Source organism: Cladophialophora yegresii (genome assembly GCF_000585515.1).
Source record: "Cladophialophora yegresii CBS 114405 chromosome Unknown aczIN-supercont1.7, whole genome shotgun sequence".
Taxonomy (NCBI): Eukaryota; Fungi; Ascomycota; class Eurotiomycetes; order Chaetothyriales; family Herpotrichiellaceae; genus Cladophialophora; species Cladophialophora yegresii.
In genome coordinates, this window is record NW_006913051.1 from 609107 (window position 1) to 624999 (window position 15893).

At 55.6% G+C, this 15893-nt stretch overlaps 6 protein-coding genes across 6 annotated transcripts; 5 read left to right on the top strand and 1 right to left on the bottom strand.

Moving 5' to 3' along the window:
* Positions 1-62: 62 nt before the first annotated feature.
* A1O7_09356 (uncharacterized protein) lies at positions 63-947 on the top strand (the record flags this gene model as incomplete). Its single annotated transcript, XM_007763344.1, has 2 exons — positions 63-455; positions 507-947. 2 exons carry the CDS (start codon positions 63-65, stop codon positions 945-947), a joined length of 834 nt encoding a protein of 277 aa, XP_007761534.1.
* Positions 948-1135: 188 nt separating this feature from the next.
* On the bottom strand, positions 1136-1652 carry A1O7_09357 (uncharacterized protein; the record flags this gene model as incomplete). The annotated part of the gene is made up of 2 exons (XM_007763345.1): positions 1136-1428; positions 1517-1652. The coding sequence occupies 2 exons, from the start codon at positions 1650-1652 to the stop codon at positions 1136-1138; spliced, it is 429 nt and encodes a 142-aa protein (XP_007761535.1).
* Positions 1653-3694: 2042 nt separating this feature from the next.
* Positions 3695-4317, top strand: A1O7_09358 (uncharacterized protein; the record flags this gene model as incomplete). Its single annotated transcript, XM_007763346.1, has 2 exons — positions 3695-4028; positions 4082-4317. The coding sequence occupies 2 exons, from the start codon at positions 3695-3697 to the stop codon at positions 4315-4317; spliced, it is 570 nt and encodes a 189-aa protein (XP_007761536.1).
* A 2091-nt stretch (positions 4318-6408) lies between these two features.
* A1O7_09359 (uncharacterized protein) lies at positions 6409-7716 on the top strand (the record flags this gene model as incomplete). Its single annotated transcript, XM_007763347.1, has 1 exon — positions 6409-7716. The coding sequence occupies one exon, from the start codon at positions 6409-6411 to the stop codon at positions 7714-7716; it is 1308 nt and encodes a 435-aa protein (XP_007761537.1).
* A 1735-nt stretch (positions 7717-9451) lies between these two features.
* On the top strand, positions 9452-11236 carry A1O7_09360 (uncharacterized protein; the record flags this gene model as incomplete). Its single annotated transcript, XM_007763348.1, has 1 exon — positions 9452-11236. One exon carries the CDS (start codon positions 9452-9454, stop codon positions 11234-11236), a length of 1785 nt encoding a protein of 594 aa, XP_007761538.1.
* Positions 11237-12439: 1203 nt separating this feature from the next.
* A1O7_09361 (uncharacterized protein) lies at positions 12440-15682 on the top strand (the record flags this gene model as incomplete). The annotated part of the gene is made up of 1 exon (XM_007763349.1): positions 12440-15682. One exon carries the CDS (start codon positions 12440-12442, stop codon positions 15680-15682), a length of 3243 nt encoding a protein of 1080 aa, XP_007761539.1.
* Positions 15683-15893: the final 211 nt, after the last annotated feature.

The window sequence follows — 15893 nt, forward strand, 5'->3', positions numbered from 1 at the left end:
TCCCAGTTCGGCTTGACATGCCAATTTGCGCGCCTTCCAAGTCATCTGGACAAACACTGGTCATGTCGGGCACATTGCTCGGGCTGGCTCCACATACAGACTCTCTGGCTCGCCTGGCCTCAACTCCGTTCCTTGCACAATTAAAAGAGCGAGATCTGGCCAAAAACAAAATATGGTCTGCCACACTGCTGGATGGTGAGACCGGCATTCTCAGCATCGGTGGCACGATCGCGAAGGAATTCGAAGAGGCAAAGATACGAGGGGAGATCGAGCTGAAGCACCTCGGAGACCCGCTGGTCACGACGGATTGGGTGGACGAGCAGGTGAACGCCAAATTGACCTTTCTTATACCGCCTGACGCCTCATGGGACAAACACTTCAAGTGGACTGAGGTGCAGGGGGCGGCGGGATGGTGGACGGCTCTGATGAAGGGCGTTTGGATCAACGGCGCAAAGGTATGACAGACAGCACGCTTGCAAATACCTTCTAAGCAGATCCGTATTCAGATTCTCAAAAATCAACCTGTCATCTTCGATATCAACACGCCCTTCATCCTCGCCCCGCCAATCGCAGCCAGACGTTTCTACGAATCCATTGGGGGCACAAAGCGATTACCACCACCTTACGACAACTTCTTCGCCTTTCCGTGCCTGAACCGAGCAAACATCGCTCTTGAGATCGGTGGGTGGAACTTTCCTACCATGCATGGCGAGGGCACGTCGGCGGATGCACTGTACGGCCCTGCAGGCGGAAGGTTCAGCCTAGGTAAAATGGCAGACGGGACAGGGTACTGCGTGGGCAGCGTGGTGGAAACGAGGATGGGACTGAAAGAGCAAGGGATGGACAGCGGAATGAAGAATATGTGGGTGCTTGGGGAGCCTTTTTTCAGAGGGTTAGGAGTGGTTTTTGATGTGGACGGAGGAAGGGTGGGTGTAAGGACTTATTGATGATATGCGGTCTGTACGCCTCATGAGCGGTAGGCAGGACACAGACAGAAGGTGCACGGTCATATGAACACTGTTAGGCAAGTGAGCGGCTGGCGCCTGAGTGAAGAGCATCTTCACATTCCAACGACAATTGCACTTCTACCCTTCCAATGTTTTGCATCCAATAGATTTGCTTACACGAGTCCAAGTCACTTACTCTCCTTGACGATTTGCTTCAACGTCTTCTCGTATTCCTCGACCTCTTTGGCCCCAACAAGTGTAATATCTCGCCGTTTACCTTCAAACATGATGGTCGGGACAGCATCAACTCCATTCCCGGCTTGCTGCCGGACCATGTTCTTTACGTCCAACATGCCGTTGGTCTTGTCTTCGATGAACGGCCCCGCTTCGCTTTCAGGGATTCCAGCGTCGGCAGTGGCTTCGAGTAGGGTCTCATCTGCCGACGGGTGTTTCTCGTTCTCGAAATATTGCGAGTAGAGAGCTGAGCCGGACGTCGACAGATATCGTAAGCGTATATCCCAAAACGATGTACCTGTTGTCGTGGCTGCCACACAAGTCGTGGGACTTACAGTTTATAATCTTGTCGGCAACTTCCGGGCCTTTCTCTTCCTGGAAATGCTGTATGACTCGATGTGCGTCCATCGTGTTGGCCACAGTACCTCCAAACTTGAAGTTGATGCCAGCACTAACACCATATGCGGACATCAACGCGATATACTACCATCCGCTTAGCTCCTCGAGATATACGGAGTATGTCTCGGAATACCGGAGTTCCAGGACAGCAAACATTGCAGAAAGAGCTACCGGCGCGGAAAGTGCCTTACCATCTTCATCTTCTCCTCCGAGTCGCCATAGCGACTCTTCTTATACCAGTCATATTTGCTTTCACCCTCTTTCGTTGCCTCGGGATATAGCTGGTATGGGAAGTACTTCACCGTGAAGGTGACATCGTTTGCTTCATCACTTCCCCGAAACCGTCGGAGGGCTGTCAATAGTCAGGTGGACGCACATGTCAGACAACTGACGGAACGTTTCCAGCAGCGATCCACTGCGGATCGCGAAGGGCAACAAACCTTCATCAAGGCTGCAGACTCGTGGTATTGCAACGTTAGTGCCCACCTCAGCAGATGCCTTGCCGGGGCTGGGGCAGAGCAGGAAGCAGAACTCTACCGTCTTTTTGCCAGGTATGTCTGTAATACTATCAGCTCGATTGTGAACATGAGCGACCAGCGCATTGCAATGCCAACTGAAATTCCAGGACCACGGTCGACGGATGTCTTACCCAAGGACAAATTGTATCCAACGTGAAGGATATTTGTGCTTCGAAAGTCATGGTCCGGTCGGCTCGCTTTCTGCAGGCTTCCGGCGGCCTGGGAGCAACAATCGACGATCGGGAATCCAACTGCAGCAAAGTTTTCAAAATCGTGAACTTTACAGACACGACTGCAGCGACCGATCCACGCTATTGCCTTGAATCCAGTCCGACGCTGTCCGCAAAATCGTGATCAGTGATGGCAGGCCCGTGCAGTGGTGTTGCAAACGATCTGACAGGCAACGGACGGGGCATCTAATTACTGGCCGAAGTGCAACCCCGCGCTTTGGCTCAGTTGAAGCTGACTGGTTTGTCACCGATGGTTCAGTTAAAGCTGACTGGTCTATTATCCATCCGCGGTTTCGGCGATGCGGAGACTCAGCAGTCACCACCAGGAACACTGTCCGAGTCCTGCTGTAAATTGACCTCTCGAACCAGCTCTCAGGCCTTCAGGGCATGTTTGACTTACACCTGCAAAGATACGCCGTATCCAGCCCGGAAAACGGTGTCGACTCAACGCTATTGGCTGCGCCACCAGCGGAGCTCCCGGTCAGCCTCCTGATCGCCGGCGTTAGGCGGTGGTGGCAGCGAGGCGGGTCGCTAAGCAGCCACCGAGAACCTGCCTCCCACGCGAGGAATCGGCTGAGCTGGTTCGTCCATCTGTCTCTCGCTAACCCTGCCCCCTGCACCGTTGGACCCCAGCGTTACCGTGGTCACTAATACACATCCAGCCTCCAAAACATCCTTGGCGGGCGGCCACCATGTTTCACCTTGAACCAGCCCACTTTCTATTCGCCTTCCACGAACGACAACCTGCCCGTCAACGTCGTCCCGCCCAGCTCTTCTGGGTTCGCCTTCCCGATTCTTGTTCAACCACCGAAGTTTTCCATGAAATCCTTGCGAAAAGTCTATAGAAAAGTGGATCACAATGCAGGCTGGACGCAGGAGACAGGTGTTGGGCGGCTGCAACTCCCTCGCCAGCCCATTCCATCCCGGCTTGTTCCCCTTTTCAACACTCCACTTGCAGGTTATCCTCACCACGATGACGCCCCGATGGAGCTACAACGTCTATCGATATGGACACCGATGGGGCTCTTTTGCGCACCACCAGGCTGAGCCTGCCTCCTGAAAGGAGCAGTAGCGTGGCCGGTAACCCAATTGAGTTTCCCAGTCACATCGTACACCGCGAGACCTGTCAACCTCTCCTGCCGTGCATGACGTGCCGCTCGCTCCTCACAAAGTATATGAAGCCCCTCCTTGGTCTTGCACTGTGTTGTTCTTCATACGTCCTCGACTCAATAAGACATTCACTACTGTCCCAGACACAGTCCTTCGTTCACAAGGTCAATCGTTCGATATAAGACCTCAGACATTCGATCAATAACACAACCCATACATTAATCCCACGCGGAATACTCCGTACACACCCAACACCATGAGAACAGCGCTCGTCCTATCGGCGCTCGCAGCGCTTGCCCTCGCTGCTCCTGGCGGTGGCCAAGGAGGGTTCGGCGGCGGTGATCAAGGCGCCGGAGGACAAGGGGGCCAAGGAGGTCCCGGTGGTCAGGGCGGGCAAGGCCAAGGTGGTCAAGGAGGCCCTGGTGGTCAAGGTCCCTCCGGGGGCCAAGGTGGCCCTGGAAGCAAGGGCGGCGACAGCGGCGCCAACGGCGGAAACTGGGGCGACTGGTCTGGTCAAGGCGGCCAAGGCGGTCAGGGCGGCCAGGAAGGGCACAACGGCGGTGGTGCTCCCCAGGGCGGCGACAAAGGAGGTCAGTGGGGTGATTGGTCTTCCAGCGTTCCCGCTCCCCCTCCCCCTCCACAGCCTACTACCACAACTCCCGCACCCCCCACACAATCAAGTTGGTCCGACTGGGTATCAACGACGACAACACCCCCTCCTCCGCCCCCTCCCCCAGCTCCCACCACATCCCATTGGCAAGACTGGTCTCAAAGCTCAACAACAACACCCCCTCCACCCCCTCCCCCAGCTCCTACTACTACATCTCAATGGCAAGACTGGTCAAGCTCATCGTCCACCACTACCACTCCCAAGCCTAGCCCAGTCCCCGAGACGACGAGTCACTGGCAAGATTGGTCGAGTACTAACGTAGTTCCCCCTCCAGCCCCAGAATCTTCATGGGGAGATTGGTCCAGCTCCGCGCCGCCACCGCCTCCTCCCGTCGAGACAACCTCATGGGCAGACTGGACCAGCTCAGCACCGCCTCCTCCCCCGGTTGAGACAACCAGCACGCCTGTCGTGCCAACAGTTCCCACTACAACTTGGGGCGATTGGACTTCTTCCACCCCTGTTGTTCCTACTGTCCCAACCACTACTTGGGGTGACTGGACCTCTGCCACCCCTGTCGCTCCCGCCCCGGTCCCAGAGACAAGCTCTTGGGCCGACTGGTCTAGCGCTCCTGCTCCCGCCCCTCCCGCTCCTGCTCCTTCTAGCAGCCAGTGGAACGACTGGTCCTCGAGCGCGCCGCCTGCGCCGGTGGTGACTCCTCCCACGCCTACGCCAGTTGCGCCCACATCATCTGTCTGGGCTACTTCGGTCGTTCAATCCACAACTCCAGTTGCGCCTATCGCCAGCCAGTTCACCGGCGCGGCCGCTCCAGTCGCCACTGGGGGAGCCAAGATTGCCGGCGCTGCCGCGGCCATCATCATCGCAGCAATGCTGTAGATCGGTCGACATTGGGCGAGCGCGTCTTCTCGGAAACATCATGCTTTCACTTCGGCGTCCACTTCCTTGGCTACAGTCCTCGGAAGTAATCGCAAAACAAGATCATCATCTTCGGGGATTTTGTTCATTTTTCACACCATCGACTTTGCCCTCCGGGCCTAATGACTCTAATGAGAAACACGTCCACGACACTCATGATCACTCCTTTAGCATGAGATGCGGTCCGCTGGACTGGATCAAGGAATTCTTGGAATGGAATGGAAAAACGGCTTCTAACATGTGATATGTACGGAATAGACTTTGAACAGAACCGGCATTTTGGATATATTCAAGGGGGCGATCCATGTATCCCGTAGTGCGCAAGCACACTAGCATAGCAAAAAAGCTGTAGCGCCATTTTCAGCCTTTGAAAAAGGCCATGGCATTTCAAGAGGAATGCAAGAAATGAAGCCGAAAGTTTCGCAATACGTATCACGTTTCCTCACCCTGACAGAGTACTCGCACACTTACCCCGCACGGGGTACTGTTTTAATTGCCCCTCGTTGCCTCGAATTGAATGCATTTCCACGCCCACGCAAGGCAGACAGGAGGTCAGGTTCTGCGGACGGAAGATCCTGTTGAATCGACTGATCATCATTCCGCCTGTTAGCAGGTCTGCCGTCCGGACCGGATGTCTCAGACGGGTAGGACAGCGTGACCGTGTGTGTGTGTACTGTGTAAGGGGGTGCGAGGGAATGCTGGTCTGGGCTAGGGGTTCTTCTCTACTTACACAATGTCTGTACATATGATGAAGGCACTACAGGAGTAGGGGTCGGAGCTACAGCATATGCAACCAGGCATGCATGCAATGACAACACAGAATTCGAGCTCGAACAAGGACCGACAATCGTAGGCTCTGTTCACCGTCTCCCGTCGTCGAGGTAGCTGGCGCCCAAGACGCAGAGGTCACCATGTCGAAATCGTTGCACCCCTTGCCGCGGGACGAGTGGGCTCGCTTGTACGTGCTAGTCACGTGCAACAATCACGTGAACTTGTATTTGCTTGGCAGAGTGATGCCGCTCGAGCGCACGTGCCACCAGTTCTTCATCTGCCTGTTTCACACACGATGATTAAAGTAAACATGAACCACAACTGTAATTGACCGCTATAGTTCTGCAAGGACGTGTAGATACGGCACAGTAGAAAGGACAGTCTATCCTGTGGATAGAAGTCGATTCGATGGCGCCACGCTCTGCTCTCAAGATCAATAGATCGCTAGCTCAATATCCACAACGTGCCATGTAAGGCTTCGGGACTCTCGGATCTTAGCGTATTTCGATTGTCACTGCCGCTGGCCTTCTACACTTCCCTCAGTCACCTTAGCACTGTCCGGTACGCTTCAGGCATCATGCATTGGCTCGTACTGTTGTCTCAGCGGTCAAAGTAACGGCGTGAAGGGCCATCGCAAGGAAAATAACCGCGCTGCTATGGGTGGGCGACTGCAACTGTCGAAGCAATGGTACTCCCACTTCCGAGTTATTGTCTTGTGCAGTTTTTTGCATCTTGGTCTGAGCGCTCAGATCGCTCAGTATGCTGTCGACTATGCCCCGCTGATCTGGCTGCATTCCGACGATCAGTATATGCCCAGCGACATCAAGGAGCATGTCCTGCGCACAGCTCCCAGGATCGACTTCCAACGAATAGCAGATGGCCCGCTGCGATTGGATCTCGACAACCTATCCTCATTGAACGGATACGGCAAGAATGGCACAAACGTCTTCCTCACGGCCGTCGAAGATGTCACCACGTTCCCAGGCTGGGTTCTCGGAGAGACGCCCGATGAGGACGGAGCTCTGCACAATTCCACTGCATGTGCCGTTGTCGCTGTTCAGCACGAGATTCCCGGCAAGCAGACCGTCGTGGACGTGTTCTACTTCTACTTCTACTCTTGGAACGAAGGCGGGGATATCACGCAGGTGGTGCCGCCGCTGAACAGGCTGTTCCCGGACAGCAAGCCTGGCGATCACTTCGGCAACCACCTGGGCGACTGGGAGCACAACATGATCCGATTCGTAGACGAAAAGCCCGTGGGGATCTATTTCAGCCACCATGCCGGCGGCGAGGTGTGTGTTTGGGATGACGAGTCGTGTCTCTCGAAACGGGGTGAGCGGCCCGTCGTCTTTAGTGCTCGAGGCTCGCACGCGAATTACCCGTCGGAAGGAAGCCACATACACGACGACGCGCTGATAGATATTGCGGATAGAGGCAGGCTCTGGGATCCAGTCAAGCTTGCCTACTTCTATACCTACGATCCGGCGACCGAGACGTTCACTGCTGCGGAGCCAGGAACAGCGCCAACCGACTGGCTCTACTTCAATGGGAACTGGGGTGACCAGCAGTACCAGGACTCGGATCCACGACAACAAACGGTCCCATATTTTGGCCTCAAGAAGTATTACAGCGGGCCCAATGGGCCCAAGTTCAAGCGTCTTGTGCGGAGAGGTCTGATGCCCGATGAAAAGGGGAAGTTCAACCTTATTAAGACCTTGGTGCACTGGTATATGGGGTGGTATGGGTGCTGCCTGAAGGGCATCAATCCCTGGCTGGTTGTCATTGGCCTTCTGATTGCTCTCGCTACAGTAATTACCTTGGGCGTGGTCTCCGCCAGGTTGGCCCGACCAGCAGTGAAGGCATGGGTCCAGACTAGGAAGGACCGGCAGACGAAAGAGGAGACGGCGGAGGTGCAGCTCCGGCTCCTTGATCCTGAGAGGGCAGACGCTGATGATGAGGCATAAGCCTCCCAGTCCGGATGCGAGGGTCCCAAGCCTCCTCAGCACCAAGGCACTCGAGCAGAGTCCGAGCGACGGCGCTCATGACGACAGAGTTTTGTGAAGGGTACGTCCTGTTCCGCCAGGAAGACGACATAATCCAGTTGGAAAAGCAAGCCTGGCTGGATAACTAGCGCATGCGCCACTCCCACCGCTGTAGGTCAGGGGCATATCAAGGTGCTCTCCCATCTGGCAGCCTGTGTCCTTTGCTGAGATGGATGTCGCGATTGCGGACCAGGACGACTCCTTTCTCGCAACGAGGCTGCAAAGAATCCTTCAAGGTTCATCCTCGTCGGCTATGCGAGCCCTGCGACATCCTGAATCAGATGCTGAATTACACCAGAAGACGTCCCTGATGCCAGATGGGAAGTGAGTCATCTAGTAGCACTGTCATGGCAAAGATGAGCAGAGGCACGAACCTGACTGGAAGACTGGGAAAGCACTAAAGGCTGGTCTTCGTGAACGACCGAGTCGACTTCATGGCCGGCAAGCAGCGCCGCTTGTTGCCGACTTTTTCTTCCTAGCCCTATCGTCCGGATGTTCAACAACCGCTTCGACCGTAACCGATGGGGGGTTTGGTGGACTGGGACAGGAAACAGGTAAGCCTTGCGGTGGTGATGAAATCAGTGCTCTAGAACATCTCATCGGTGAAGTCTCCCACCTGACTACGGAGGTTTGCCCTTTCAATCGACCATGCCTGGCACTAGGGAGCTAATCATCCAGTCCGACATCTCGCGCCCCCACCTGATGTTGTTATTGGAGTATCTGACAACCAAGGCGATCATTCAAGTCTCTAGTCAACGAGCTGGACCCCTCAAAGGACGGGATCGATTCCAGGTTTCGTTCCGGGAGGGAGAGTTCTCGCGGGGGGGCGTCTTTGCCAACACGGTGGCTCTACTTTCATCGAGTGGGACTTCAGCACAGAACGAAATGAACATCTCGGGATCGGATACTCGTCGATGAAGGCAAGCGAAATGAGGTATGGCTGCTGGCGGACGCTCAGCGCCCGGAGTCTCACGCGGTCGCCCAAACCCTGTTACCGCTTCTTGAGCGAGACACACTTGTGCGTCCACTTGGTGACGCCCGCAACGAACTCAGTTATGGACAGCCGGGACACGATTGCACGAGTTTCGCGAGCGAGTCCAGAAGGCTGCCGAGAATGCATTGGATGGTGCTGTACTCTGCATTCAGTACGGATTCCTTTCTTGCTCGTCGGTTTCATGGACAGTCCGTAGAGGCTGGCTACCACTCATACTCATTGCATGTCGGTCAACTGCTGGTGTTGACACTTGGATCAGCATCTGGTGACATCCATCTACGCTGTGACACAGTCAGTGGAATCGCAGCAGCGGTGGTCTGATTAGTTGGCATGAGTGAGACACTCAGCCTCTGCCGCGGTATTCGAGGCTGTCAGACAACGCAATATTCACTGCGGCCAAGCCAAATGAGCCGCTTAGTTAGCGATGGCAGGTAACAGGCGGCGGCCAGACGCCCTAGAATTAGGGCCCGAGCTTAGCGCGGAGGCGACTGATTTTCGTCATACTGTGTCACTATTTTTGCCCTCGTCGGCGCAGTCAAAGAACAGACTGGCCACATTCCTCACGAATACTCAGGTGCGCTGTCGTGGCTTTCCTTGTTCATTTTCGCTTGTACATATTGCCCTTCCCAATCGAATGTCAATTGGCTTGTCTCCGGTGTCAACATGAGGGTCAATGCCTCACATTTCTTTCTCGCCTTTTACTTCCTTCTTCGCCCTCACTACGTCCGTGGTGACCGCGGCCAAACCCAACAATGCGCCATAGACCCAGACTCGATCGTTACAGACGCATGTACCTCGTATTCAGACCTTGAGCGGCTGAATGCCGATCTCGCCCCTTCGTTAGACGATCTGACGCAAAAGACGGATTTCTTCGCCTACTACCGACTGAACCTCTACAACAAAGTGTGCCCCTTCTGGAACGATGAGAGCTCCATGTGTGGGAACCGCGCGTGCGCGGTCGAAACGATCGAAGACGAGAGTGATATACCGTTGATCTGGCGGGCTGAAGAGTTGAGCAAACTCGAGGGCGCCCGAGCGAAACACCCTGGCCTCGCCCAACAACGCGAACGACCGAAGGACCGACCGCTCCAGTACCAACTGGGCGCGAATGTGGACGAGAGCTGCGTCCTGGAGGACGACGACGAGTGCGATCAGAGAGACTACTGTGTGCCGGAGGACGAGGGTGCAGCCGCGAAGGGAGACTACGTCAGTCTGGTGAATAACACGGAACGTTATACCGGATACTCGGGCCTGGGGGCCAAACAGGTGTGGGACGCCATCTACAAGGAGAACTGCTTCACACCGCAGCCGGCGAGACATGCCTCGCTGAAACCTAAGCCCCTCCAAGCGGCGGCCAGTTTGAAGAACGTTTTCCAAGAGTACGGACGGCAGCACGTGGACAACTCGGACGACCAGTACCCTCTGGACGACGAGTGTCTGGAACAACGGGCCTTTTACCGAATAGTGAGCGGCATGCACGCCTCCATCTCTGCCCACATCTGCTGGGATTACTTCAACCAGACGACCGGCGAGTGGGTGCGCAACCTCGACTGCTACAAGGAACGCCTGCACCAGCACCCCGAGCGCGTCTCGAACCTGTACTTCAACTACGCCATCCTCACACGCGCGATCGCCAAGCTGCGAAGACACCTCGAGTCGTACACCTTCTGTTCCGGCGACACGGCGCAAGACTTCCAGACCAAGCAGAAAGTGCTGGAACTGGCGGACAGGGCGGCGGCGGGGCCGCACACCTTTGACGAGTCCGTCATGTTTCAGGACCCGTCGGTCATGGATCTGAAGGACGACTTTCGCAGTCGGTTCCGCAACGTGTCAAGGCTGATGGACTGCGTGGGCTGCGACAAGTGCCGGCTCTGGGGAAAAGTGCAGACGGCGGGATACGGCGCCGCGCTCAAAGTGCTGTTCGAGTACGACGAGACCAAGAATGGTGAAAACCCTCACCTGAGACGCACCGAGTTGGTCGCCCTCGTGAACACTTTAGGACGAGTCAGCCACAGCCTCGATACGATCCAGAAGTTCCGGCACGCGGTCAACACGGGCGACATGAGCGTGCTGAATATGCAAGGGCCGATCCCACTGTCGCAAAAGCTGTCCGGCGATCACGAGCAACGGAGGCCCGTCGATGCGAGCCCCGTGGCGGGGGTGGGCTTTGACGACGTGCCCGAGCCTGAGTCGGATGACCATGACCTCTGGGAAGATCCCGACCCCGAGACGAAACCTCGCCCCCGAACCATTGCGGACGAATTTCGGGCGGAATTCGACCTCGTGTGGCGGACTTATAAAATGGTGCTCCGCTCGTGGGTCGAGCTGCCGTTCAAATTCTTCGCCATCCTCGTCATGGAGTTGCAGAGGCTGTGGAATTATTGGCTGGGGTTGCCCGTGCCGGCGAGGAGTTGGGATTTTCATTTCCCGAGTAGGGATGAGTTGTGAGGTGCTTGATCGGCACAGCACCAACGAAGTACTAGCTTCGCTTTGCTTGCAAAATCGTGGGCATGGCATGGCATGGCGATTTGGGCAACACATACGGAGGTATGAGATACGGCGTGATTTTGGGATGCATTGCCAAAGATCGATGGCATAGCACTGCATTGCAGAGCATATCATGGGATGGGATGGCCTCGAAAATTACAGTAGCATAGCGTCGGCGTTGGGGTTGCACCATTTGTATAGGCAGAGGCCACTTTACACAGTACTTAGATACTTGAGCCCAGGGCGGACGCGAAGACGGTCGAATGTGCTTCTGCACCTGCGCCTGCGCCTACCTTGAAGCCAATCCGAAGTACGGAGTATATGCCACAACATGATACAGTACTGAGTACTTGATAAATCACCTTTGAGATCTAAGATCAACGCACCGAGTGCTGTACATACCTATTTACCGCAGTAATCGATGCATGTACTGGGCCAAGCGGCCCCTGATACCTACCTAGGTACGGATCTCACTCGCACGTCGAAGATAGATTCCCGCCGGATAAATTGGGATTGTTCCATGCAAGTCTTGGAACGCGCCCTGTCCAGTCGAGGTATCGAGCTGTATTACTTCTGCACGTACAATCATCCTCCGCAAGTACCTAGGTACAAATCCCTATTGTAACGAGACTCAGACGCGACGACGCCCAAGACTACAGCCCAGATGTTACCAACTGTGGTACTGTGGTAGTACGAAGCCAGGCCGTTGTCCCGACAACCACGCGTAAATAAACCCCCACAACCTCCCGGTTCTCCCCTTACCGTTCGCTGCAGCACTGCACCAACCTTACGCAGCACAGGGCACGCACTATCCAGGACGCGAGAAGGACGCGCGCGTTGGTCCGGACTTTTCTCAGAACCCATCGACTTCGCATCACGTCGCATCACGTCGCATCATATCGCATCACATCGCGTCCCATCCCATCAATTGATGGACCTGATTTCGAAGGAAAGTTGAAGTTAATCGATTAACAGCATTGGGGTATTACTCGTGGCATCATACACCACACCATCATACTACTGGACAAGTTAGCCAACACGCACGCTCATGCAACCGTAGCGCAATACATACCTGACACAACACGACGTACCATGCGGAGTACCTGCACCGCCATGCAGACGTCGCGCCACGGTATCATCTCGACACCATGTCCCCCGCCAGCAATGTCGCATCACAGCAAGCGCGACTCGGTTGCGATGGGTACAACTATGAGTACGCGTACATTTGACGAGGACGACAACACAGCAGACATCGAATTCACAGCCGCGTTTCCCGCACCTCGACATGGACTTGGGATCGGACCTGGAACTGCAGCCGGATTGAGGAATGCGAGGCCGCGCAGACGACGTGCCGCGGCTGATGTGGTGGGGTTTGCGATCCATGAGGATCAACCAGCTGCAGGTGCCGGCGATGGGGCAGGGGCGGGCGCTTTGATGAAGGCGGTTCGACGGAACGCTGGTGTTAGTCCTGCCGCGCATACCACGACTCGTACTGGGTCCATGGCGACTGCCAGTGCAATTGCCCAACCGCCTCAGCGACCGAAGAGGAATGTTAATTTGGCGGGGACTGTTCCGGTGGCTTCAGCTTCAACTTGGAAGGGCGCACCTGCCTCGACCCATCATGCTCATGAGGCCATCTACCAGCACGATGTATCGGAAAAGGCAAACATACGCATGGACGCCACGTCGCGTAGACTGTCGCAAGCGCCGAGACGACCGGTCGTCAAGGCTGAGGGTGCCAGAGTTGTTGCGCGGGCTTCTCCTCTACGGGAAGAAACGATCTCGGTGCCGACTGTGGACGTTACGGTTCCAAAACCCACGGCCGCACGCCGAGGCACCATTTATATCCCCTCCGAGGACACGACGATGCCGAGCATGTACATGGGGATGTTCAGCCCGATCAAGGATCTTGACGTGGCCAAAGCATCCATGTCTGCGATTGCTGAAGATGTCGAAATCACGGGTATTGCGGCGCAAATGCTTGCGAAGAAGCAGCGGGATGGGCGGAAGTCAGTGAGTACCAGGTCTCCCAAGAGAGGTGCATTACAGGTTTCGTCGCGGAATCTTCAGGATAGTGCCGTTGCGGAGGACCGCTGGGGTCAAGGCGGTGGGAAGGAGAACGTGCCTCCTGGTCGAGCGGAGGTTGGCGACGAGAAGGTCAAATTGACAAAGGGGACGTCGATGGTTGATGCACGAAGCACTGGTGGCGAGACCGCACCACGTCGACCTCAACTGCAGGCCACGAGAGTATCTCGATTGTATGAATATACGGCGAGCGCAAGGACGAAAGCCAACGACAGGAAGATTGATCAACGCACCACTGCGAAGCCCAGCTGGAACGCTGGCCCGCGGCTGAAAACGAGTCAGCCAGTGCCTGTACGAACACAGCCGCCAGAGCCAAGATCAAATTCTGTGACAACACAGAGTGACGAGACGCAAACTAGGAAGCCGTCGATGCCCAACCGCTTCGTTATGCCCCGACTTGGGCTTCAGCAGCGGATCAGAGAGATATACCCCGTGCTCAGTGACGATCTTGCCGACCTCTCAATGTACGAGGACAATTGGCTAAATCATCAGGAGATAGCGATCACACAGCTCATCAACAACCTCTTTGGGGCGTCCACGACGGTTCAGTCACCTATGGATTCGGAGATGTTGAGAATCCGACTGCTGGCGAGATACGGCGGTGCAGAGAACGCCCTACTGTACAAGCGACTGCAGGGAGCACTGCTTTATGGTTCCCTCTGTGTACCGTCCGAGATCCTCAAGGGAGAAGGCCGCTTGAGTAGCGATCTCGGGAGACGCAAGGCATACACCGACCTCTGGCTTGACACGTACGACCTCTCCTGTCTTCAGTCAGCCGTCGAGGTTGTTGTTGGACGACACTGCACGAAGTCGCGGTCGTCGTCCTCGAGCCGCAGAAGTAGCGATGGACGAAGTGTCAGCCGCCGTGCTTTGCAAGCGTTCATTGAGACATTTATGATCAAGAATGAAGATGGGACGCCAGACGAAGCCTGTGCAGACCGTGCCGCGTGGTCTTATCAACGCACCTTACTTCGGAGCCTGATGCTCATCAAGCTTTTGGACAGCACAAAGGCTCTCCACCAAAGACTCTTTGGCGCCTGTCTCTTCCAACCTTCATCGCAGTACAAGTCATCTGCGAGCGTCGTCAGGGCTCTTTTTCAAGTGCTGAATCCAAGCGCTGGGGATCCGATTCGAGCCTTGAGCCATCTTGCATACACGGTCAGTCACTCACAATATCCTCTCGAAGAATACTCGTACCAGATCGAGAACATTGCAGTCGACCTGCGCGATGGAGTACGGCTGACGAGGCTTGTGGAACTTCTCTTGTACCCATCGGCATCCAACTCGCTCGAACATATGGGTGATGCAGAGTCAAGCACGACTGTTGTTCTACCAGACGGAGAGCTGCTGTTGCTGACAGATGAGCAATGTGACTGGCCTTTGTCCCAGCATCTCAAGTTCCCCTGTCATGGCCGGGCCACCAAATTGTACAATGCCCAGATCGCGCTGAGTGCGCTTCACAGCGTCAAGGGCGTGGCTGCACTAGTCCAGGATATCAGCGCTGAAGACATCGTCGATGGCTATCGGGAAAAGACCGTCAAACTGCTCTGGGGTCTGACCAGTAAATGGGGGCTCAGTAGCTTGATCGACTGGGAAGACGTCCAGCGTGAAATCAAGAGACTCTGCCGGATGGGCAACAGCAGCCAAGACAACGACTTCTATGACATGGTGGAAGAGGAAGAAGGTTATGCTCGCCACAAAGTGCTGCTCAAGTCATGGGCTCAGGCAATTGCTAGCAAGAAAAGCATCCCGGTCAAGAACTTGACGACCAGCTTCGCGGATGGAAGAGTCTTTGAAGCCATCGTGGACGAGTACGAAGGGTACGCTGCCGGCAAGGACAAGGACAAGGACTCGTCCACACAAAGTCGACCACTTTCCGCACGACTTCGTGGCCTTGGGTGCAGTGAGCAATTCGCCATGCTCTTCTCGCTCACTTCCCCTGAATCGCCAAATCGCACCCACCTCTTTGACCGGGACTTTGTGCTAGCCGCGCTGGCGTTCCTCTGCTCGAGGCTGCTGGGCCCAACCAAAGGCGTCAGATCGGCCGTGACGATCCAGAAGGCGTGGCGTTCATATTGGGCGCGAGTGCTCGATGGGCGCAAGGTCATGGTCAAGGCACTGGCGGAGGGATGTGCCCAATCTGTCCAAGACAGGGGCTGGAGGCGCATGGCAGAAGCCGGTAGCTCTGCTCCTAGTATGGATTTGGCTAACGATCATGGGGTGGCTCAACGACGGGACCAGGCTGAGTCGGGCAGCAACGCTAAGGCCGGGATTGCATCTCCTGCAGAGACAGAGGAAGAAGACATCTGGCTCAACATCTGAGCGGTGAACGAAGTGACAGGTGACAGGGTAGATGCAGCTGCAAGTATGTCAAGAACGTTGTGTTGAGGTGCCACGAAATTCTGCAAGGCGACACGAGTCATTGAATCGTATCGGCAAGGCAACAGGATGGATTTCTTTGGTAGCGATCCTATTTGGGGGGCTGCTCCGAGTAATGAATAAGGATGGATGCTGAATGTAGAACCGAATGACT